This window comes from Choristoneura fumiferana, chromosome 9 (assembly GCF_025370935.1).
Source record: "Choristoneura fumiferana chromosome 9, NRCan_CFum_1, whole genome shotgun sequence".
NCBI lineage: Eukaryota > Metazoa > Arthropoda > Insecta > Lepidoptera > Tortricidae > Choristoneura > Choristoneura fumiferana.
In genome coordinates, this window is record NC_133480.1 from 7798009 (window position 1) to 7820075 (window position 22067).

Consider the following 22067-nt stretch of genomic DNA (forward strand, 5'->3'; position numbering starts at 1 on the left):
ATAAGGCTCCGCTCAGAAAAAAAAAGTTTATTCGGGTTCCCATAATAATTTATAGAACAGCTTCAGGAAACCAGGAAGAGGATGTTCGGATTCACATACTTCATTCATATTATAGGTTTTACGTAGTTCAAATGTAAGGTTTCAATATTTTCTTTAGGAAATTGTAAGTCCAGATTTCATAAAAATGTTTTTCTCAAACATGCTCGGAAATGTATGCGTTAATATCACGAAATGGAGACATGAAGTTTTTCATTTATGGCTCCCTACATTATTTCTTGGCCTAGGCCATAAGGAATGTATGAAATCCATTTTTGTCCGCTGCTCTGACTTTTTAAATTTGCTTACTAACATTAAACTGATAAAGGAAAAATTACAAACAGCCAACCACCACTAGACTCTGTAAGCATTTGCGATATTGCGATGCGATGCGATGCGATGGATGGATGGATGGATGATGGATGGATGGACTCGTTTTATTCGGCCTCGTTTACGACTCGGCCGTCTACCCCAAACTCGTCCATCAGTCCCTTACTTTATGGCCTCTGCAGTAATGTACTATTTTTAATACATGTGTATAGCTTTATGAGAATGTTTGTTTCTGAATAAATAAATAAATAAAGCCTTAAGTGAATGGTAGTAGTAGCGTGTCCTATCTATACTTAAATAAGTCGACGTTCCATATTTGAAAAATGACTTCAATAACAGGTAATTTAAGTACTTAAGTTTTTCACCCATAAGATCATGGTACTGATTTGGACAGACCCTTTACAGGGCCTATTACCTGGGTGGAGTATATCTCCTAAAATAACTACTATCCAACAACATTACACCACCTATTTACACGTGATTATTGGGTAGAAATGTCGAATTAGTTAGAATTACACGTTGTATTGTTCGTGACATAGAATAACGCACATTAACGTTAACTGCACGCTTAGCCGGTAAACAGTGTGTTGATGCCTCATTTACTTTAGACATTCGCCTACAAAAGCACTTGGGGTCATAAATACTTACAAGCTCATCCCGTGGCTTTGCCTTACAAAACTTCTTGAGAGTATTGTGAAGTAACTAATTTAGGAAAGTTGAAAACCTCCAATATTGTCATTTCAAACTCTAAAATCACTAAGTTTTTAATAATCGGCATCATAGTTCAGTATTTCAAAAACAGTTTTCACACATCAAAGCTTGCTTTCACATAAAAGAACCCGCATCAGCAACGATGCCACAAAGAGACAGACAGATAAACAATTTTAATATGATATAGAATCATCTATTAAATATTTTTAGTACACCATAAAGCATCTAAGCAAAATTTAGCTTTCTATGTCAAATACCTCGGGCCGGACGTAGATGAGTCAGTTAGTGAGTCAGGGCTTTTCTTTATCTCTTTTGGTTGTGCCAATTCACTCAAAGTAGGTACCCAATGAAGACGTTAACGTGAACTCTTTTAAGATGTTTCTCGTGTCAAACACTTACAGTAGAGACGATGCAAGAACTTGCATGGGATTTGCGCTACATTGCCGACTATTGAGGGACAATGCATTCAGTTCAGTTGATCAAACAAATACCGCAGTGTAGTGAAACTTACATGTAAGTTTCACGCATCGTCTAAATGGGGCTGTGTTAAAAAAATCAGCTGTGTTTTTTACTGATCTAAATCTTTTCATCCTTCACAAATTCTCCACTTCAGTGACGATGAAAATATCAGCGTTAAAATTAAGCAAATTTAAGGTCTAACACTGCTCTAATTATTTTCTTACTCTACAACATTATCAACTCTAATGTTAAAATTAAGCTTATTATGATCTCATACTGGTGTAATTCTTTGTTTAAATGAAACCCATGAGGTCTTCTACTCTTCTTCTTCTTATTTAATAGTTACAGTCTTGTCGGTGTAGCCGATGAAATTGCTCTCCACTTCTCGCTACTTAAAGCTGCCTCCTGAACATCCTTATATGACATATCTTCTACTACTCTAATTATTTTCATATATTTCCATTATACCCAAATAATGTAGTTACAATCACTTCTTTCCCAGATCTATACGATTTTGTTTATTCATATATACATGTTACCTTTTAGTAATATTGGCTTCGTCTGTACACATTTTAATATTAATTCTCAACATATCAGATTCACTTGCATCTCTCAGTGGCACGTCAACTTGATAATTTACAATGTACGACATCGTAAGTTGTTTGATGTTATCTGTATTATTTTCATAGTAATTTCTACTGAAAATCAGTAAACAAAAGGCTTAATTTTAAATATAGACATTCTACTAATACTATACTTAAATGGAAAAGTTTGTGTGTCACGTCGCGACCGTAATGTTAAGGCGGTTTGGATCTAAAGTAATATGTTTTACTGTTAATTGATGACAATGAGTCATGAGAATTTAATTAAATCCTGGAATTAAAATTTAATTGCTAGATTCCTCCAAATGCAAGTAAAGTACCTAATAAAAAAAGCGTTAATCAATATTATAATGAAATAGAATGAAAGTTAACAAAGTGTTTGAGTGTGTGTTTGGTAGGGACGTCTTAATTCAGAATTGGAAGTTTGTAAAATATATAGTCAGCTGGATTGCTAGATTATATTTTTTACTTTAGCAACATACCATACCAGAGTATATTTTTAAAGATATTATTAAAAATCTCCATTGCCTTTCAGAAAACGAATGCTGAGTTGGCCATTAACTCTAAATTGCTATTAAATTCCGATGAACACTCGTTGCGAACGATGTTGAAAGATCATAATATTGAGCCTGAACGTTTGTCAGAAATGCTCCGTAATATACAAGACTGGTATAATAGACAGCCACATTTACCAGATGCACAATTACGTAAGTTTCTTTTTGTTTGCACAATTGATTATAACTGCCTCGGATATTTTTTTTGACTCATGGTTTGACGTGTGGCCTCTCGACTTACGGTGTTCATGAATAAGGTTTTGTGAAAGTATTTCTTTTCAATTAAAATATATTTTTCTTTTCAGATGATCAATTAGTGACCAGACTTTTGATTATGAGAAAGTTTAGTTTACAAAAAGTGAAGGAAAAAATAGATAATTATTTCACTGCAAGAAATAGTATGGTTGATTTGTTAAGCAACAGGGATCCGCTGATGTCTGAACTAAACCAATATTTGAAGAGCGGATACTGGATCGTACTACCGCGAAAAACTCCAGAAAAGCACAGGATTACCATATTCAAGTAAGAATCTTCATTATCATCACCATCATCTTATCAGCCATAGGGTAGGACGTCCACTGTTGAACACAGGCCTTCCTTATTACTTTCAGTTGCTTCGGTTGGCATTAGAGAGCTAGAAACTGTTATGACCGACAGTTGATAATAGAGTTGATGAATAGTTTCAAATTTGAAAAAATACTCCTCATATAATGGGGATGATTGTTTTCCTTGTCTTATAAAAATATGGCGAAGTTTTATGAAAATTATTATGGGGTTCAGGGATGTATTTGCGAAATATTACGCTATAAACTGTTAATTTTTGTTAGTTAATTGTCTGTTAAAAGTATGTAGTAAAATTCACAGCAATACTACATGTAGCTTAATTAAAAGAAAAATTGTAGACTGGAAGTTAACGTCATAAAATCGTTGTAAAATCATTTATTTTCTCCTTACAAAAGTACATAGGTACACACAGCAATAGTTAATATTTCCCTTAAACCTGCTAAGGGCGTGGCCCGACACGCTCTTGGTAGTTTTTACTGGTTTAGTTAACTGTACTGTACCTATTGTAATAAAGTTTCTTACATTTACATGATATTTAAGTACATCTACCACTTGTTTTCTTTGCAAAATACCATTGAACCCTAATTGAACCAAATTGAAACATGTATCGTAACTTTGAAGACTTCTTTTTCGATCTTTAGGATGAAAAACTGCGACGGAAAATCAGTGATACTGCTAATAAAAGTAATATTTATGATTGCTGACTACAGACTGTGGAATGACACAGTTATGGGAGAACAATTTATCTTAGATTTTGAGAACATAACCATTCAACTGGCAACGCAGCTGACTCCCGTGCTAATATCAAAGATCGTATTTTATGTCACTGTAAGTAGCTATTACGTTTGAATCCATAAAAAAACATTTCTTTAAATATTAAAGAAAAAGGTGACTGAATTCATGATTAACTCACTCACATGTGTACGTATGTACTCTTTATTGAACATAAATGAAATTTAAAAGTACATAGAGAAGTAGTACAAAGCAAAGAGAAATCTAGCTAAGAGATAAAAAATTGTAAAGATAGACAAACAGTCAAAATTACCTACGCGTGGTAAATTTGAAATACTAAAATATAATCTTCTTTCTTTCAGTCCTGCATTGGTGCTAAATTAAAAGGTTTGCATTTAGTCCACCTGCCAAAGCACGCAGCGTTCATGTTCAGCTTGTTCAAGAAGTTAATGAAGCCAAAATTGGTGAAGAGGATTAAACAATACAACAGCTTTGAGGAGGCGATGAGGGAATTTCCTGAAGATATATTTCCTAATGACTTGGGTGGAACTGATGATGTAACTTGTCAGGAAATAACTGGTGAGATAATACCGACACCTGCAAGGAATATCATCGTACCTCATTTTCGCTAACTTTACAGGGCGGCACATCAAAGATTTATATTAAAAAAAAAATGTTATGTCTTGGTACAAAACCGCCGCGTATAATTAGTTTTATTGCTAATATTAAGTATTTTTAGTAGAGTTATGTCGTGGAATCAGATAGTGATGTTAACTACTCAATAAGATATTTAATACTTAATACACTACGCTTTTTTATTTGTGATTTTTCTAAGGTTTTAACGGGCATTATGTTTTTTAGACGCCTGGGTGAGAACACTCTCTTCGCCCGATTGGAGACATTACTTTTTGGAGCAAGATTCTATTCGGAGTGACGAATCCAAACGAATTTCAGCAAAGATGAGCAACTTTGGGATAGAAGGTTCTTTCAAGACACTCAATATTGATTGAGTAATTAGTACTCATAGTACTGATATTTCATTAAAGTTAATTACATTATAGTAGATAAGTATGTAAACAATTTGTAAATGTATTGTAAATCTTGTAAAATTTCAGGAATAAATAAAATGAAACAAAGTTAATGGTTTATTAAAATCAAAATAGGGTTATCAATTTCAACTCCTAAATTTCCCTTTAAATACAAATCCTTTTTTTGCATTTGGCTATTGTTTTTTCTTACTTATTAACCAAAATAATAACCAAATCCATGATAATGTATATCTCCTTTTTATTTTATTGACTATAATAGATGCATTAATTTTGACTAAGTTCATACTAATCTAAATCCAGTTTTTTAAATGTGCCTGCCAAGAATTCTTCATTATTGTTTGCACCAGGCCTCTTCTTCTCATCAGATATTTCCTTGCATCCTTTAAGTAAGTATTGCTTCGTCTTTTCTGTTCTAAATTCTTTCTGGTACATATCTAAAAAAATAATTAGCACCATTATGAAAGACATAATTAAATTATTAAATTATCACTATTTTGTAAAATTATATAGAGTTGTACATTTATAGGATAAACACCTCTTCGAAGGAAAGTATGTAAGTAGTCCAAATCTTTAGATGGCGTGTAAAATGTGTACCTTGCATGTAATAATGACTGAGATTCTAAAGTTTTTTTAGATTCCAATCTAATACAGGAAAATTATAAATGTTTCCACATATAGCCGCAGTTGCCGAAAGCAGTAACAAGAAACTTTCTTTTTTATTAAAGTTGAATGAAAAATGTTTTTCTATTTTATTTATTATTTCCTAACCACTTCGAGGTAAGTGATTCAGAGAAGACATTTATCGAAAGAGCCATTTAGCCAATATTAATAACACCTTTGACGAGTGGGGAATTCCACCTAAGCGACAGACTTTTTAGATCACGTAGAGTTTTCCAATAAATAAGAGCTACAAAACGAATTGAAAAAGTCTTACTATCGATGGTCCAAATCAATAAAATTATTTCTCCGAACTTCAAAACTATGGAATGGAAAAAATTAGAAGAAATGTTAGTTAGTCCCAGTTTGTACTTGTAATCAGTGTCGACGGCAATGCGTATTTATACTTTGAAATCTTATTTGTCAATTAAGTTGTCTAAGTATTAAGTATTATTCGCAGCTTCTATTCGATAGAGTAATAATTTTTAAACAAAAATAATAAGAATTTTACAACGACGGCATCATTGAGACTCTATTTTTTACCGGTACTTATGTGCTACCACCTAACGTGGACTAGCGGTAAGATAATTGACAGCTGTTTATAAAAAAATATACATAGCCATCACTTGACAGATGTCTCCAAAGGCATTGTAAAATCTAGACTTCTAGACACGCAGTAGCGTGTCAAGCCAAGTTTGAGCTAACAGAACTGGCGATTTGATATAACATGGCTAACGTAATTGACTTAACTATGCTCAGGTGAACATTTTTTTTTAATCAGCGTGTTTCGTTGGCATACCATTTCCTCCTGTTGAAAACTATCGATTGTATCGAATCGATACTATTTGTAAGCTCATCGATCATTAAACAGTTAGCTTACATATTATATCGATAGCCAAAGGATATTCGACTTTTAATCGCCCCTTAAGTACCGCGGTCGGATAAAACTGACTTTACAGCAATTCTAAGACTATCAAAGTGATGCCAATTATGTCAAAATCACCCCGTACTTATCAAGATTTTTTCACCTTTTAACTCCTCCATACTATAGTCTTCCCCTCCGTAGTCTCTGGGCAAACATTCCTTAGGCAGCGCCTTGTGTAGTTCTTCTAGGTTAGAGTGCAATACTAATCTATCCAATAACTTTGGTTTCATAAACTTCTTGAAGAAATTCAATATTTGCTGACCAATAGATGGGGCGTTCAAAATGTGAATTGCAAATACTTTTAATGCCAAACCCTCCTGAAATTTGAAAGACTGTGTAAAAATAGTTGAACCGGTTGAATTGGGTAGCGAATACCGATTAGCGAATACCGACTAGCGAATACTTGGCAGCAGGATTGTGAAAGCGACCGGAATGGATTAAGGTCCTACCACATGCTGGTAAAGATATCGTCAATATACATATACTAACTTGGAACATTTGTGATGCTCGTTGAACAACCATTGGGTTGAGCCTCAAAAGATGACCTAGTGTGATGTTCTTTAAGTCGATGAGCCATATTTCGCCCAGCATGTAGTCATATTTTACTCGTAAGTCGCCAATCTATAAATAATAATATAAGTGATGCGTAAATACTTCTTGATTATACAAATCTATGTGTAGTTGACCAACTAAACTTTGGTTGGGTTAAAACTGAAAAACAAGTTTTTCCAGAGATAAGACACACCGTAACTGAAAAGATCTGACAAAAAATTAGCGTTGCATATTTTTCAACATACACTATTTTTTTTCTATAGGTCCCCTTAGTTTTGAACTAAATAATAACTTACTATGAAAGAGTTTCTAAAGATTTCTTCGCACGACATAGAACTAGGGTTGGGATCGAAAAACTGAATGACAGTGATTCTTTTGTCCTCAAATTTCTTATGTGTTGCTGCATGACGACTGAAAATAAAGCAACAAAATTAAAAGTATTTTGATGGGTGACCTGTCGTTTCGCCGAGTTTAATTACGCAGATTTTCGTTTCGCATACAACTATTGGCAGATTTTTCTTTTGGCCGAGCAACGTTTGGTATAATTTCGTTACGCCTATTATTCGTTTCGCCAAGTAGTCGGTAGGAAGAATAGCGATAAGCAGATTTACATTTAGTAGATTGTTTGTTTCGTAATCTGCGTAGATAAAATCGGCCAAACGACAGGTAGGATTTTACTGTGTTGACTATTATATACTAGCTGTTATCAAAATGTAGTTAGGTGCGACGACGAGCGTTAGCGAGGAGGAGTGTTAGGTAGAATTGCGACCAACAACGCACGAGCCGAGCGAGCGAAGCGAGCGTGCCGCGGTAGCGGCCGGCGAAGTGCCAGAACCGAACTGCTAGCATCGCGACTTGGTTTGTTTAGACTCCAATATAAAATAAATACAAATGATGGTCAAAAATACGTTTATTACTTGCTTTATACGTTTAAAACTAAAGAATGCGCGGTCAGCACGGCGTGTAAAAATGCCAATGAGGCCATAGTGTAATCAACACATATTCGCGGTATTGAATGCCAGTCCCCATGCGAAACGAAAAGATACGAAAAGTTGATATGCGCACTGAATAATAGTTCAACCGTTACAAAAGCGAAAGGTTGTTCGACCAAACGTGCAGAATGTGTAGTGATTAATAGGCTAAACGAATTATTGTGAATAGTTGTTCGGCTTACTGACTCTTATGCCAAGTAAATAGTCTGCTAAAGGTTGAGTTACGAAACGTTAGTCGGCGAAAAAATACATCTGCGTACAAATTCATCGGCGTTCCGTTACTCGACGAAACGTTGTCTGCGAATCAATAATCTGCCTAAAAATAGTCGGCGAATCATTAGGTAACCATTTTGATGTTATCCTAAGTATGTTAGGACAAAGGCTCGAGTTGAGGCTATACCAGTGCCACGCTGATTACATGCGATAACTTTGTTTTTATGTTTTATTTTTAAAATGTTGTGAAAGCTTACTAAAATGTGAAGAAGTCTCGGTCGCTAGATAATAGCTCTTTTCTGCATTGAACGATGTCGGGCGACAAGGCTTTGTACTTGTAAAAATTGTCAATCCTTCGTTTCGTCTTCTCACGTGAACCTTTGGACATGATAATTAATTTCTCTATCAACTCCCGATCTGGAATTAAAATAATTATAATGTTTTAAACTTTTGTGATTCTAACCCATAATTAATATCACCCGAGACTTAATCATTATTGTCTTTGTTGTCAAATTTCCTTGATACTTTGATCACATTGCAGCATACGTGGGCACGAGTAGACACTGTAGTATAGTATAACATAGCATATCATAGCATAGTGTAGTAGTAGTTCTCGAGACTAGTACTTTAGTTAAGTACTTTTGACATAGGCAGCTACTTACTTAAAATTTGCTCTTAATGCGTGAGTCCAATTTGCACGGGTCTATATCGGCTCGCATACTTATTGAAAGTCCAAATGTAATGTTTGTCAGAATGATCGTTTGTCATAACTCTTTTTTCTCTGAATCCAATAATTGTTCAGAATTGTTATAAAACAAACCTAACCTAAACTTCACTTTTCTACAGGATGACCATTTCAAAAATTCAGAAAAATTTAAGGTTTCAGTGGGAAAAAAATTATGACAAACGTTACAGTATGATTAGCGAAAAGTATGCGAACTTTGGCGATCCCTTTTTCTAACTTACCAATGCCTCCTTCGACCAAATGTGGTTGCATCTCGAACCATTCCATTATAGCGTCCACCTCCTCTTGCATACTTTTTTCAGTGAAACCATGCTGTTTCAGTACCCTCATCTTTTCTTCTTCAGTGTACGAAAATAAACTGAATTGTTCCATCTTGAACAAATAAAAGGATATTAAGTCTCTTTAAAAAAAAAAATATTAACGAGAATAATTAATAAGTACCTACTTTTTTAGCTTTAATCATGAAGTACAGATCAATCAATCTAAATATTATTGTTAGGAAGACCTAAATAGCCTAGCGGTTAGTGGTGCTACGCTAACTAGCAATGGCGTTACGCTAGAAAACCTTTTTGGTATGTCTTTGGTACCATCAGCCAAATATGTGGTCTACCACCCTAAAGTTGATAATCATTTGCATGTCATAAAACAATTATGCCAATAGATGTTTCTGTCAAGTTGAAAGTTCGACTTAAGCGACATATTTATTTGATAGGAATTTGTTTAAAAATGGATGGACCACTTATTTGGTTGATGGTACATACACAAGCTTTGCCATAAATTCCATAACCGCGATATGTAGAATTGTAGATTCGGCAATGAGGGTTTTCTGATAGGCGAAATATCGCTGCTAGATGGCGTTAGTATCGTGAGGTTCGTTTGACATTTGCGTCGTGTTTGTGATTGGTTAAATAACTAAATGAGCCAATCGCAAGCACACGATACTACCGCCATCTAGCGATATTTTGCTTGTCGGAAAACCCTCACTCGATGGGAATTGAGATGTCATTGCACCACGCTATTGCTGGCAAGGAAGCTAAAAATTCCGGTTTTGACTGCAGTGAGGGGCACCTTTTTTTTGAGATGAACTTGTGCATGACTGTAGTCGAGACACGACACGTGGATACTTAATTAGATATAATAATGTAGAGACTTAAATAGTATAATTTATCCTTATCAATGTGTTTACAGTCACCAGTACCAATATAGGACACAGCAAAGCGCGCATAAATATCTGATACGACTCTATTTCTTGGTAGAGATGGGGGATAAATAACGTCACGGTGCACCGTGACTCGCCATCAAAAGGTGTCACTGTGACTTTTCACAAACACAACGTTACAAAATCACATACGTTCCTGATTTTGGCTGTCATCGTTCATCCACCATTACCTCTCATATTTCGTTTTCTAGAATTTTTTTACCGTACAACGGCAAAAACTACTAGACACTGGCAAAATTGTCCTCTGATGGACAGAGCCATATTTTTTTTTAAAGAAACAACAACATACGTTCCTACTGTTCTAGCGCCTAGCGCAGTCTCTGTTAATAAATCACGACACTGTGGAATGCTGTGACTGTTAACGCTGTAACAAAAACACGGTCTTAATAGCACCGCGACAATATCATATGGTGATGAGTAACAGGCATGAAATAACAGTGTGTCAAAAAATACGTCCATTACAGGACCGTGACGTATCACAAAGTCACGATAACTTTTCACTGTGACTTTTTTGGAACGGGATCGCAGTCACATATCAAAATGTAACGCTTTTCCCCATGTCTATTTCTTGGGCCGGTAGGACGTGTGCTCTCGGCTGTGGTGTAAGCAGCTAAGCCAACCAATTATAAAATACAATTAAAGTAACTTTAATACAGCGGTGATCAATCGAAACAGTCAATGTGATTCGAAAGATAATAATGTATATTGATTTATCCAAGAGAGACAACTACGAGTTAGATTACGTGTCTAAGGAAGTATGGAAAAATGTTAACATTTAAGTACCTTTATTTATAACACAGTCCAGTTTTTGAACGTCCAACTAACAACACAATAACCTTACATTTGATTAAAATATGCTCTTAGATACGTTAAAGCGTGCATATACAGAGTTGTATCAAACTAGTTTCGTAAACCAGTTCTGTTAAATTATCGCACCAACCTTTTCGTTAAGGAAAAGAATTGCCCCTATAAGATTGCGGTTATTTTTTCATAAGGTAAATTATAGGTACAAATCAGATTTATTCCATTTCATGCTTGTCTCAAAAAGTATGTGATGTTTGGGCTTTTTCACTTGAACAATATTAATTTTAATGATAATTATTCTCCGACTACAATGTTTTTCCTTCTCCGCTAACATAATCGCTTTGCTCCGCTGGAGACAGCGGAGGAGCAAAGTAAACATAGTGCAGTTCATTAACATGGGCTTCTACAAAGTAACTTCTGAGTTTTTGTTACCTCTGCTATGTTCTAACTAAAAGCTTATTTTTAATACCTATTGCGATACTCAAATCAGAGGCCGTATTGTCTAACGTTTCTGATGCTCCCGATCGCAATCAAATGTCATTTTTGGTATACATGTGAAATCTGTCATTTGACTGCGATCGCGAGCGTCAGAAACGTTAGGAATATGGTCTCAGAGGCCGTATTGATTCCTACCCTCGTCTTAAACCGTGTGACAGAAAGAGGTGAACGATTGTAATTCCAAGTGTGTTAGATTAAGGCCTCAAGGATGGCAAACCTTTATTGGTCAACATGTCATTCTTTTATAAATACACTAATAACCTGACTATGACGTCGCATAAAAGATGTTTTGCGAGTCATTCATCGCCATCCCTGAACTTGACTGGACTTTGAAGTTCACGTGGTATCAACCGAGCGATAAAACTACTCGTACACAAATTATGTGACCTTTATATTGACGACTACATTGTCAAGGTCGTTAGATAGTGTTTCTTTCTTGTTGAATTTTTCCGCTCTGATACTGCAAACTTTTTAATGCACAAAATTAAGAAACAAACACAATTGAAAAGCGTGAACACAACCCAATGAGGGTTTTTTCTTCTGAAATAATATTTAAGTAGGTAAGGTAGGTACATTATATTCGACATAGCAGAAAATTATCAGCAATTAACAAAATTAAGTGTCGTGATGGATAAGAATACAGTTACAACAAGTAATTAATATAAAAAAAATATCATGGGACAATTTTACACCAATGGACCTATGTAGTCCCAAACTAAGCAAAGCTTGTACTGTGGACTGTGGGTACTAACTAGGCAACGGATAAACATACTTATAAAGATAAATATATTATACTTATGTACATATTAAACACCCAAGACTCGAGAGCTAATACTCGTATTATTCATACAAATATCTGCACCGACCGCGGATCGAACCCGGGACCTCAAGCTTCGTAGTCAGGTTCTCTAACCACTGGGCTATCCGGTCGGTAATAACAAAAATACAGTTGGGTTGAATAAAAAGAAAACATTCCAATCATGAGTTTATTTATCGTAAAATGTTCATTCATAAATAATTTAATAGAGAATGTACAAAATCTAAACGCACACACAAAAACAAACATTGCTAACCCAGAAATAGAAAATTATACAAAATGCTGAAACCAAAATCCTGTATTCAAGCATTGCTAAGTTACCGTTATTTCTAACTATTAACTAATTATAATTAATTTCAGCCATGTCTAAGCATAATTAACTAAATCAGATTAAGTTTACCTTTCGATTGTACTACCTACCTACATATTTATTTTTACAGTTTAAGGGTTCGACATTTTTCTTCCAAATTAGTTATTTACTAAAACACATTAAAAAACAGATAAGTAACATTAGTTGTGCTAATAATCAAACCCGTTTCTTATCATTCCTATGATTTTTGTTTCACCATTATACTGAGAGTTGACCTTTCTTCTTTGCGTTGATATTTTTAATTTTTTTTTCTCAAAAATTACTTATTTTACAGATTTAGTCCACGCATAAAGTCCTGAAGGACCCAGGCATAGCATAATATTGATCATTGAATGTGCTAGTCAGCCTCCGAGATTCGTTAGTAGTTGCCTTTTCCATAAACTTCATACAATCTATGTGTGAATCCGAACACAATTCCTTATAAAAATCATCTGAAAAAAAAAACCTTTCCATAATTCATGGACAATATTTCATACTCGTAAAAAAATCTTTAATTTAATTTGCATTGTACTTGAGAAGAACTACTGTATTTTTTTTAGAGTTCCGTAATCTTACAAGGCTTTCACTTATCTCTCCGTAGGTCCAGTCGCTATCAGATATTTCGGAGCGGCCAAGGTGGTCAAAACTATCGGTACGTGCACTCTATTATTAAGGTATTAGAGTTCATGTAGGTATCAATCTTTTTGACCACCTACCTTGGTCGCTCCGAAATATCTAAGACAGTGACTGTCCATCTGAGGCCTAAATTAACTTAGAGACGGAAAAGAAAATAACAGAAAAGGTGTAATTTGGCATAAGTATAGTAAGAAGCAAAGAAGCAAAATGAAATTGGTTAGTGGTGGTTCCCTTAAACGTAAAGTTAGGATGTAGGTATGTATTTTTTTCTAAATCTAAGATATTGTTGGATAGGTCTTTTAGAATTTGTAGTTTATATGAGTATTCGATTTACAGATGCGTTTGCAAAATATTAATCTGTAAAGTGCACATTTTTGTTTAAGAACCAAGTTTCCCTCCCTTTACTAGTTACATAATAACGAATTTAAAAGTAAAACTATCGCAGCTTAGTAGGCTAACGAGTAATAGTCGTTCGAATCTTATAGGCCTGTTTCACCCCTCATTGATGTATTTTAGGCGTCATCTCGTCACAATTACCTTTCACATAAAATTTATCAATAAGTAGTGTAACAGACTTTTATTTTGGATATTTACCAAATAATATTACGGAATTCTACACAGCGCAGCTCTTGCCCAGTTTTATTATTAAAAATGTAAGACCATCAATATACACAAGAATAAAAGTACTACAATTACTTGTAATTGTAATGTACCAGACGATATAAATATAGTGCTCGGAAAACAATGCTTTGTTTGTTGTAAAATTACATTGAATGCAATTAACAATGTACTACTATTTTCCTTGTCTTTGATATTGAGAATAAGACAATAAAGAAGGTTATAATGATTAATTATCATCAACTTTAATGACAAGTAAACAAAGAAAGATCTTGCGGAAGAACTAGAAACCGCATAGTGAATATTATTTGTTTTTATTAGTAATCCGCTTGCTTACCAACGTTTTTGACTAGGGTTTATGCGGGGTTTAATTCCAAACGACGATAAAAAAAATTCGTTTAAAAAAAATGCATAATGAATATTCTGAGAAAATGATGTGACAAGGTTTTTTAAAAATATTCCAGAATATTCTAGTAGGTCGGTTAGTTATAAATAAGTGAACACACCTGTTATTTATTTAATGACATCATTAACATTATCATATCCGTCAAAAGACGTCCACTGCTGGACATAGGCCTCCCCCAAGGCTCTCCACTCACTTTTTTGTAATGTGTTTGACAAAAATGTTTGCATAATTATTAAAGCAATTGGCAGAAAGTGTTCAGAGCCAAAGGAAAGACAACGTTTTGAATCAACAATTCCCATGGACAACGTTTACCATGCCATAGAAGAGGTCAAGTCCAATAGTGGACTGATACGAGCCGTTGATAATGATGATATTAAGTGGAATAAACTTCTTTGATTGCCTTAACCAACCCTTAAAATATAAAATGAAAAAAATAACTTGTTTTTCATAGAAATACTATGCAGTACAAACTTATATTTGTCGTCTCTTAAATTATGTTGCCCTTAATATTATACAAGTCCGACTCTAAATAAAAACGAAAATAGTTTTAAGTTACATATTATTTACATAAACTAAATAAATTATACTAACCAGTAATTTCTTTGCATGTTCTATTATATTCGCCACCAATATCGACTGGTAAAATGGATTTGTCTATGTGTTGATAGAGTGACTCGTACGATGTGTGAACATGAATTCTCTTAGCCAGTTTAGCACTCAAAAGTTGCTTGTAAAATAGGACGATAGTGTCAACGAATTTTGAAGAGCTTATTATGTGCAAGGCTTTCAGTCTGAAAGCGAATGCGTCCTGAAAAAAAAACAATACAATACGAGTACAATGACTTTTTATTGTACACCACAACATAAGTAAGTAAAATTAAATTGTATCGGGTCTATTTTGTTTAGTTATTTTTTTGTTTGAATATAAAGTTTGTAAATAGTTCGTTGTTTGTCAAATAAATGAGAAATTAGAGGTATGTAAGCTGGACTTCTGATATAGGTACCTAACACATAGACCTACCGCTAATGTAGAGATTATTTTGCATGGACGTTCATCATGCAACGTAGATGAAGACAAGGAAGCAGTGTTAATTTAAAAAAATCCTGTGAGGATTTATTTAAATCTCGGAATTTCAATTCTGCTACTCTCTCTGATTTATGTGAGCGAAGCCACGAGTAGAGGCTAGTTTGAAATAAGTTATTTAATACAGTTTTATTTACTTACTGTCATGATTGTGAACCCTTTATGTACGACTATCGGATTTAGCTTGCTCGCCATTTGCAAGGAAAATTCCTTCACGTCCGATATAAGCACCGTGCTCGTAGCATATTCATGGTTAAGGCTGTATTGCAAAATCTAGACAAATAAATGAACAAAATCAGAATATTGATCCTGTAATTAGGCCGCAAAGTACTTCTTTTACAAGTCACTTTTAGGGTTCCGTAGCCAAATGGCAAAAGACGAAACCCTTATGGATTCGTCATGTCTGTCTGTCTGTCCGTCCGTATATCACAGCCACATTTTCTGAAACTATAAGAACTATACTGTTGAAACTTGGTAGGTAAGTAGATGTATTCTGTGAACCGCATTAAGATTTTCACACAAAAATAGAAAAAAAAAACAATAATTTTTGGGGGTTCCTCATACTTAGAACTGAAACTAAAAAAATTTTTTTCATCAAACTCATACGTGTGGGGTATCTATGGATAGGTCTGCCAAAATGATATTGAGGTTCCTACTATTTTTTTTCTAAAGCTAAGCTAAGGGCGAGAGACACTTCCAAAGTGGTATAATGTGTGTCCCCCCTCCTGTAACTTCTAAAATAAGAGAATGATAAAACTAAAAAAAATATGATGTACATTACCATGCAAACTTCCACCGAAAATTGGTTTGAACGAGATCTAGCAAGTAGTTTTTTTTTAATACGTCATAAATCGTAAACCGCAATTTACCTTTCATTCAATCAACTCAAATATAAAAAAATGTGTACGGAACCCTCGGTGCGCGAGTCCGACTTGTACTTGCCCGGTTTTTATACTACCAGCAGCATTTTCGAAAAGCCCATCATTTTCAAGAACAAAGAGCCACAAGAAACAAATTGTACCCGTATAAATAGCACTTTTGGCGGATGTAACCACCATGACAATAAGTTTTGTGGTTTGTTCCACTTAGTTTTAGTGGAATCTTTTCCATATTAATTAATTTAAACCAAAATAGACTAAATAGTTAGACTGTAATGAAAATTACTTACCGCTACAAAGTATCTATAGAAATTTAATACTTCGAATCCAATGTGGTCTTTGACATTTAATGAACAGTAGAAGACCCTACAGTTTTCTTTAGTAGGTGTAGGCAAAATACATGCGTGTCTGGAAAAAAAATAGATTCCGTATTTTATTCCGATATTCCCACAGGATCTGGATAAAATCTTGCAATCTTAACTGCTCGGCTTAGAGTAATGAAATGTGGCGTGATTCAACGTCAATGAAGACCACGATATAATGTTTGGGAATTCCCTTGGGCATTCAGTGAAAACTCAGAATTTCAATTCACCTGCTGCTTCTGATGGTATACACGTGCAATTCCGCGGATAAACACTAGTATTATATGAACATGTTTATACTAACGACATGTCGAGAAAATCATGGAACTCATTTTTGACGTCAACATTTGCCATGAATTCCGGCAACAGTTTTCGGAACGTGCACATTTTATCCAAACGTTGTTTTGCCCGTTCTAGCGACCCCTTGGAGAAGATTATGAGGCGTTCTAAAAAACCTCTATCTAAAAAAAAGAAATGAGTTGTCAGTGATGTTTTAAATGGCTTTGCAATGATCAGAAAGGGATCTAGTTTTTGGTTTGGCGTACCTACAGTAGGTATAGTCGACCAAGAAATTGGTTTACCACCCTAAGGTTTAATCTCATTTGTAGCGCTTAAAACGTCAAAGCCTATTTTCACTCACAAGTCAATATGAAAATCAGCCTTAAGTAGGAACTGTAATTAAATTTGGTAAAGCACTTTCTTGGTCGACCATACAACATTAAGTTAAAATCGCTCGGGACTCGTCGGTTTTCTTCGTTTTTCCGAAGATTTGAATGAAAAAGAAAAAGAAAACTGATATTTTATTTCGAGTTCCGAACGACAAGAACAAACTATTTTAAGTTTAGTCAATATAGAAACTCGCACCATGCTCACAGAATGTTAGTAATAGCACTGAATAACCATCTTTTTTTAATAAACTTCCTATCTAGCCTATCTCTCTCGCTATCTAGCTCATCTCTGATCTGAGAGAAATTGCCGTTAACGCTAAAAGTGTAACTCACTGACTCAATAACGGTTAACTGGCTCCAGCTTTGAAAAATCCTGAGCTGTGTCTGTTCGAAAATACAGGCGTTATGTTACAGATGTTTTGTTTCTCAGAAAATTATATTTTAATTTAATCAATACAAACTATCTTTATATAACAAAAAACTTGTGTTAAATATTGAGTCATTGATCTACAGTCGAACAAACTGATTAATGTACCGAGGTGGAACCTTTTAATAATCAATTTCACTATAATTTCCTTGACAATAAAAGTATGGGATGACAACATGACATTAGTAGCAAAAAGGTTCCAACCTGGTAGGTACATGACTTAGTTTGTTCGACTACACACATTTTGACTAGCGTTAATTATAAAATCCACACGAAAGTACAGGATTACGTTTAGACGTTTATCTTTGTCTCAATCGCTTTAAAAATGTTCAAAGTTAAGTGTACTTAATGTTAAATTAGAGCTAGATGGCACTGAACATTGTATTAGAAATTATCTAATTTATCCTTAGAAAAAAAATCGAAAGCGTAAGTAAAAACTTTACCGAAGTCCGTGACATCGAAATGATTTTGCTTTTTAATCCAATCTTCGAACTGATCAATGGCTTGCTTCAATTTATCCTTATCTTCTAGGCCAAATAACTTTCGAACTTCATATAATTGGTTAGGATTGAATTTTAAAACGGGATTCAATGGCAACTGATCCATTTTTCTTGAGGTATTAGCTTTGAATGAAAGGTAAGGGGACAGCACAGGCCTTTATAAAATAGAGATAATTGCTGTCTTGCTTCATTTACTTATTATTTAATCACTGAAACTAGTAATGACGGTTTTGTCACTGAAAAAATGTTAAATAACACGCTTTTACTATCTTCTTCTTTATACTTCATTTATTTTTCATCTCTCCTGTTCGGAAAGTTTAATTTTCATCATCATCATCATTTCATCCGGGTGGAAATTTGCGTTTTCATCTATAGGGTGGAAAGATTTTTTTTAAAATTTTTCGGTTAGCCTTGGACTCGAAGATAATTGAGTTACGTCAATGACACTTTTTTTTCACGTTTCGGCATGGCCAGATGCACGTCGTGACCAAGGAGCTTACATACAACACTGGAGGTTGAACGCCGAACATCCGTTTGAAACAAGAAATTTGATGTTTATTACGTCACGAACATATTCCATATCTTTGTTTAGATAGGTTAAGAAACAGATTGAAGTCATTCGTGAAATGTAAAAGAAAGAGATGGAATATATAAATAAGTAATATAGGTCAAACTTCTTCGTTCGGCGTTCAACCCCAGTTTCGTATATAAACTCCTTGGTTGTGACCAACTCGCTTTTTTTTTATAGTCGGTCGTGGCAAGTGGCCAGTCGAAAAGGTACCGTTGGAAGTTGGATATAAGTAAATTCAATTTATTATTATTCTCATTTTTTGTAGTATTTTACTTTCCTCACAGTCGAAATGAAAAGTAGTATGTCTAACTCGGGTGGAATTACCCATTTCCCCTCGAACTATTGGCGCTCTCACTTCGTTCGAGCACCAGAAATATCTCGGGTGAAATGGGTCACTTTCCACCCTTGGTTATCAATCTACTATTAGCATTAGGAAAAGGGTTAGCAATCTTGACGAGTCTTTTCATTAAAAACTTTTTCTTAATGCTAAAATCACATTTATTTTTTTTTCATTTTGTAGTTCATAATATAGTTTTGGGAGAGTCTGAACTGCAGAACAAAAGCACAGTTTTTTTTCATCATTTTATTAAGTTACTAAGCATTAGGTACACCATGCTAGAGGTGGTTCCAATGTTATAGTCATTGATACTACGACAAAAAGGTGGGAATCAGTCTATTACTCGATAGAACAATAGTAAATAAACAACGTTACCTCTGGCATTATTAACAAAGTTAAAAAGTCAGGTAACAATTAAAGCATTCATGAAGGTTCCGCCATACAACGTTAACGTGGTACCGTAGCAAAACGATTTCCATGAGGATGCCAAATTTCTTTCTTCTATGTAGGTGTTATAAAATAGTTAGGTCCGCAATCCCTTAAGCTGTAAAAAATAAGGTTCTAAGGTTACGTGGTACGACATTCTATAGTACATTGTGCATTAAGGGGCGTAAGAAGGGGATTACTAACGAGAGTATATTAGAAGCCCGACGCCGGATGCGAAAGGCTTTTAATGACCCGAGTTTGTAATCCCCCTTACGGCCCGTGATACACACAATGATTTTCATCACATTGCGACGAAAAAAATGCAAAAAATATATTTATTAAACACTTCACAGCTTAGTTAAAGAAAGACGATAAGAAAACAACTGAATAAAATATGGCTACCCGCCAATACAGGGGGCTACTACAAAATTCGTAAAACGAAGTTCGTATCGTACCGTCCCTTTCACTCTCGTATTAAGTAATATTAGCGTCAGGAAAACGATATAAATTTCGATTTTCGAATTTCGTGTTAGCCCCCCTGATTGACACTTTTTTCGAGTCGTCTATATACCATAGATAGATAATGCTAAGAACTGTGTTTAGCTTAGAATTTAAATGGTCTTACGGCCAGATTATTCCAACATGCTAAAAAAATATTTACTAAAATTATTGCAAAACAATATGATATAAATTTAAAATATAAAAATAACGAAATTTCATGAAGTGTAGCAAAGTTTTATGGTGCAAAATTAGGTTATAGCTAAGTTTTATAGATGTAAATAGAACGTTGGCTGACCTGAAACCTCTTTAGTCTGAAATGACGTACCTGCTATTTTTTTAAAACTAAAGTCATACCTCTATGAGAGGAAAACTATACGTAGGTAAATCCATAATTCCCGCGGGAACAATTGAGGCTATTGTCCTTTCGAGTATACTAACACACACGATATTTTCCTCCACCGTAAGCTCGTGGTTTTCAAATGTAATTTCGCACATAACATTCGAAAAGCTCAGAGGTGCGAGCCGGGGTTTGAACCCACGATCCTCTGCTTGAGAGGCCACAGGTTTAAACTACTAGGCCACCACAGCTTTTTGTTCACCTCATCCCAGCCTATATATGTACGCCCCACTGCTGGGCACAGGCCTCCTCTCAGAATGAGATGGCTTGGGCCGTAGTTCCCACGCGGGCCCAATGCAAATTGGGAACGGCTTTTTATTAATAAAAGGCATACGATAGTCATTTCATTCAACGTCACGTGAGGCTAAGGAATACAAATGGGGTAGGCAGAGCACACGAAACGTTACCGCTTCGGAGCCACTTTTAGCAATTTTAGGTTTTAAGATTGACAAAAACGGTACAATAGTGGCAGGTTGCTAGCCTTTCGAAAAAATAATAAAAGAAAAATCATTTTCCCATACAAAATGTTCATGGGTTTCGTAACTGTCAAACATGTAATGTCCATTAAGATTGTTTTTTTGGAATCTTTTTGTATTTTTTATTTCAATTCCAAATTTTTACTTTTACGGTGCCTAGTGGTTTGACCTATCGCCTCTCAAGCAGAGGGTCGTGGTTCGACCCCGGCTCGCACCTCTGATTTTTCGAAATTCATGTGCGGAATTACATTTGAAATTTACCACGAGCTTTGCGGTGAAGGAAAACATCGTGAGGAAATCTGCACAAACCTGCGAAGCGATTCAATGGTTCGTGCGAAGTTCCCAATCCGCACTGGGCCCGCGTGGGAACTATGGCCCAAGCCCTCTTGTTCTGAGAGGAGGCCTGTGCCCAGCAGTGGGACGTATATAGGCTGGGATTATGATGATGATGATGATGACTTTTACGGTCATCCCGTAAAACTTAAATTGAAAATACAAACTGAAATAAGTATATATGCACAGAAAAACCAGAAAAATAAGACCAGCACTCATAAGACATCTATACCGTAACCCTCATCGAGAAACTTTCGGCACTCCATTGGAACTAACCGCTTACCCGGACAAGAGATATCGTTACTAAGCAATCAAATTAAGATTGATTTTTTCTTTAAATGTCGCTAGCGTCACTGCTTATGTGGCTAAATAAGAAAAAAATAAGCTGAGATATGAGGTACATAGGGGAAATTAGTGTCTGTACCGTTGTCCAGCAGTGGTGTAGCGGTATAGCACGTGGCACGGAATGCCGAGGACCTGGGTTCGATTCCCAGTGCTGGTCCTATTTTTTTGGTTTTTCTGTGCATCTATATTTCAGTTTGTATTTTCAATTTATTTAATGTCTATCCCGGCGATATACGGTAAACTCGAATCTCCCCTCAAATTAAAGAACGTATTTAAATAAACTGGACCCGCCAG

General features: G+C 35.1%; 2 protein-coding genes across 3 annotated transcripts; one reads left to right on the plus strand and one right to left on the minus strand.

Annotated features, from left to right (window-relative positions):
* The first annotated feature begins 2108 nt into the window (after positions 1–2108).
* LOC141431113 (alpha-tocopherol transfer protein-like) lies at positions 2109–5102 on the plus strand. Of its 2 annotated transcripts, none has more exons than XM_074092120.1 (6): positions 2109–2189; positions 2674–2845; positions 2998–3214; positions 3898–4084; positions 4351–4567; positions 4850–5102. In XM_074092120.1, the coding sequence occupies exons 1-6, from the start codon at positions 2178–2180 to the stop codon at positions 4996–4998; spliced, it is 954 nt and encodes a 317-aa protein (XP_073948221.1). In that variant the 5' UTR covers positions 2109–2177; the 3' UTR covers positions 4999–5102. The 2 variants fall into 2 exon arrangements, with proteins under 2 accessions (XP_073948221.1, XP_073948220.1); XM_074092119.1 differs by lacking the exon at positions 2109–2189 and adding an exon at positions 2293–2354.
* An 18-nt stretch (positions 5103–5120) lies between these two features.
* LOC141431377 (uncharacterized) lies at positions 5121–18852 on the minus strand. The gene is made up of 12 exons (XM_074092548.1): positions 18331–18852; positions 17097–17253; positions 16721–16838; positions 15694–15825; positions 15060–15276; positions 13109–13260; positions 9343–9493; positions 8634–8793; positions 7468–7582; positions 7109–7240; positions 6723–6936; positions 5121–5471 (listed from the first exon to the last, which is right to left on the minus strand). The coding sequence occupies exons 1-12, from the start codon at positions 18491–18493 to the stop codon at positions 5323–5325; spliced, it is 1860 nt and encodes a 619-aa protein (XP_073948649.1). The 5' UTR covers positions 18494–18852; the 3' UTR covers positions 5121–5322.
* Positions 18853–22067: the final 3215 nt, after the last annotated feature.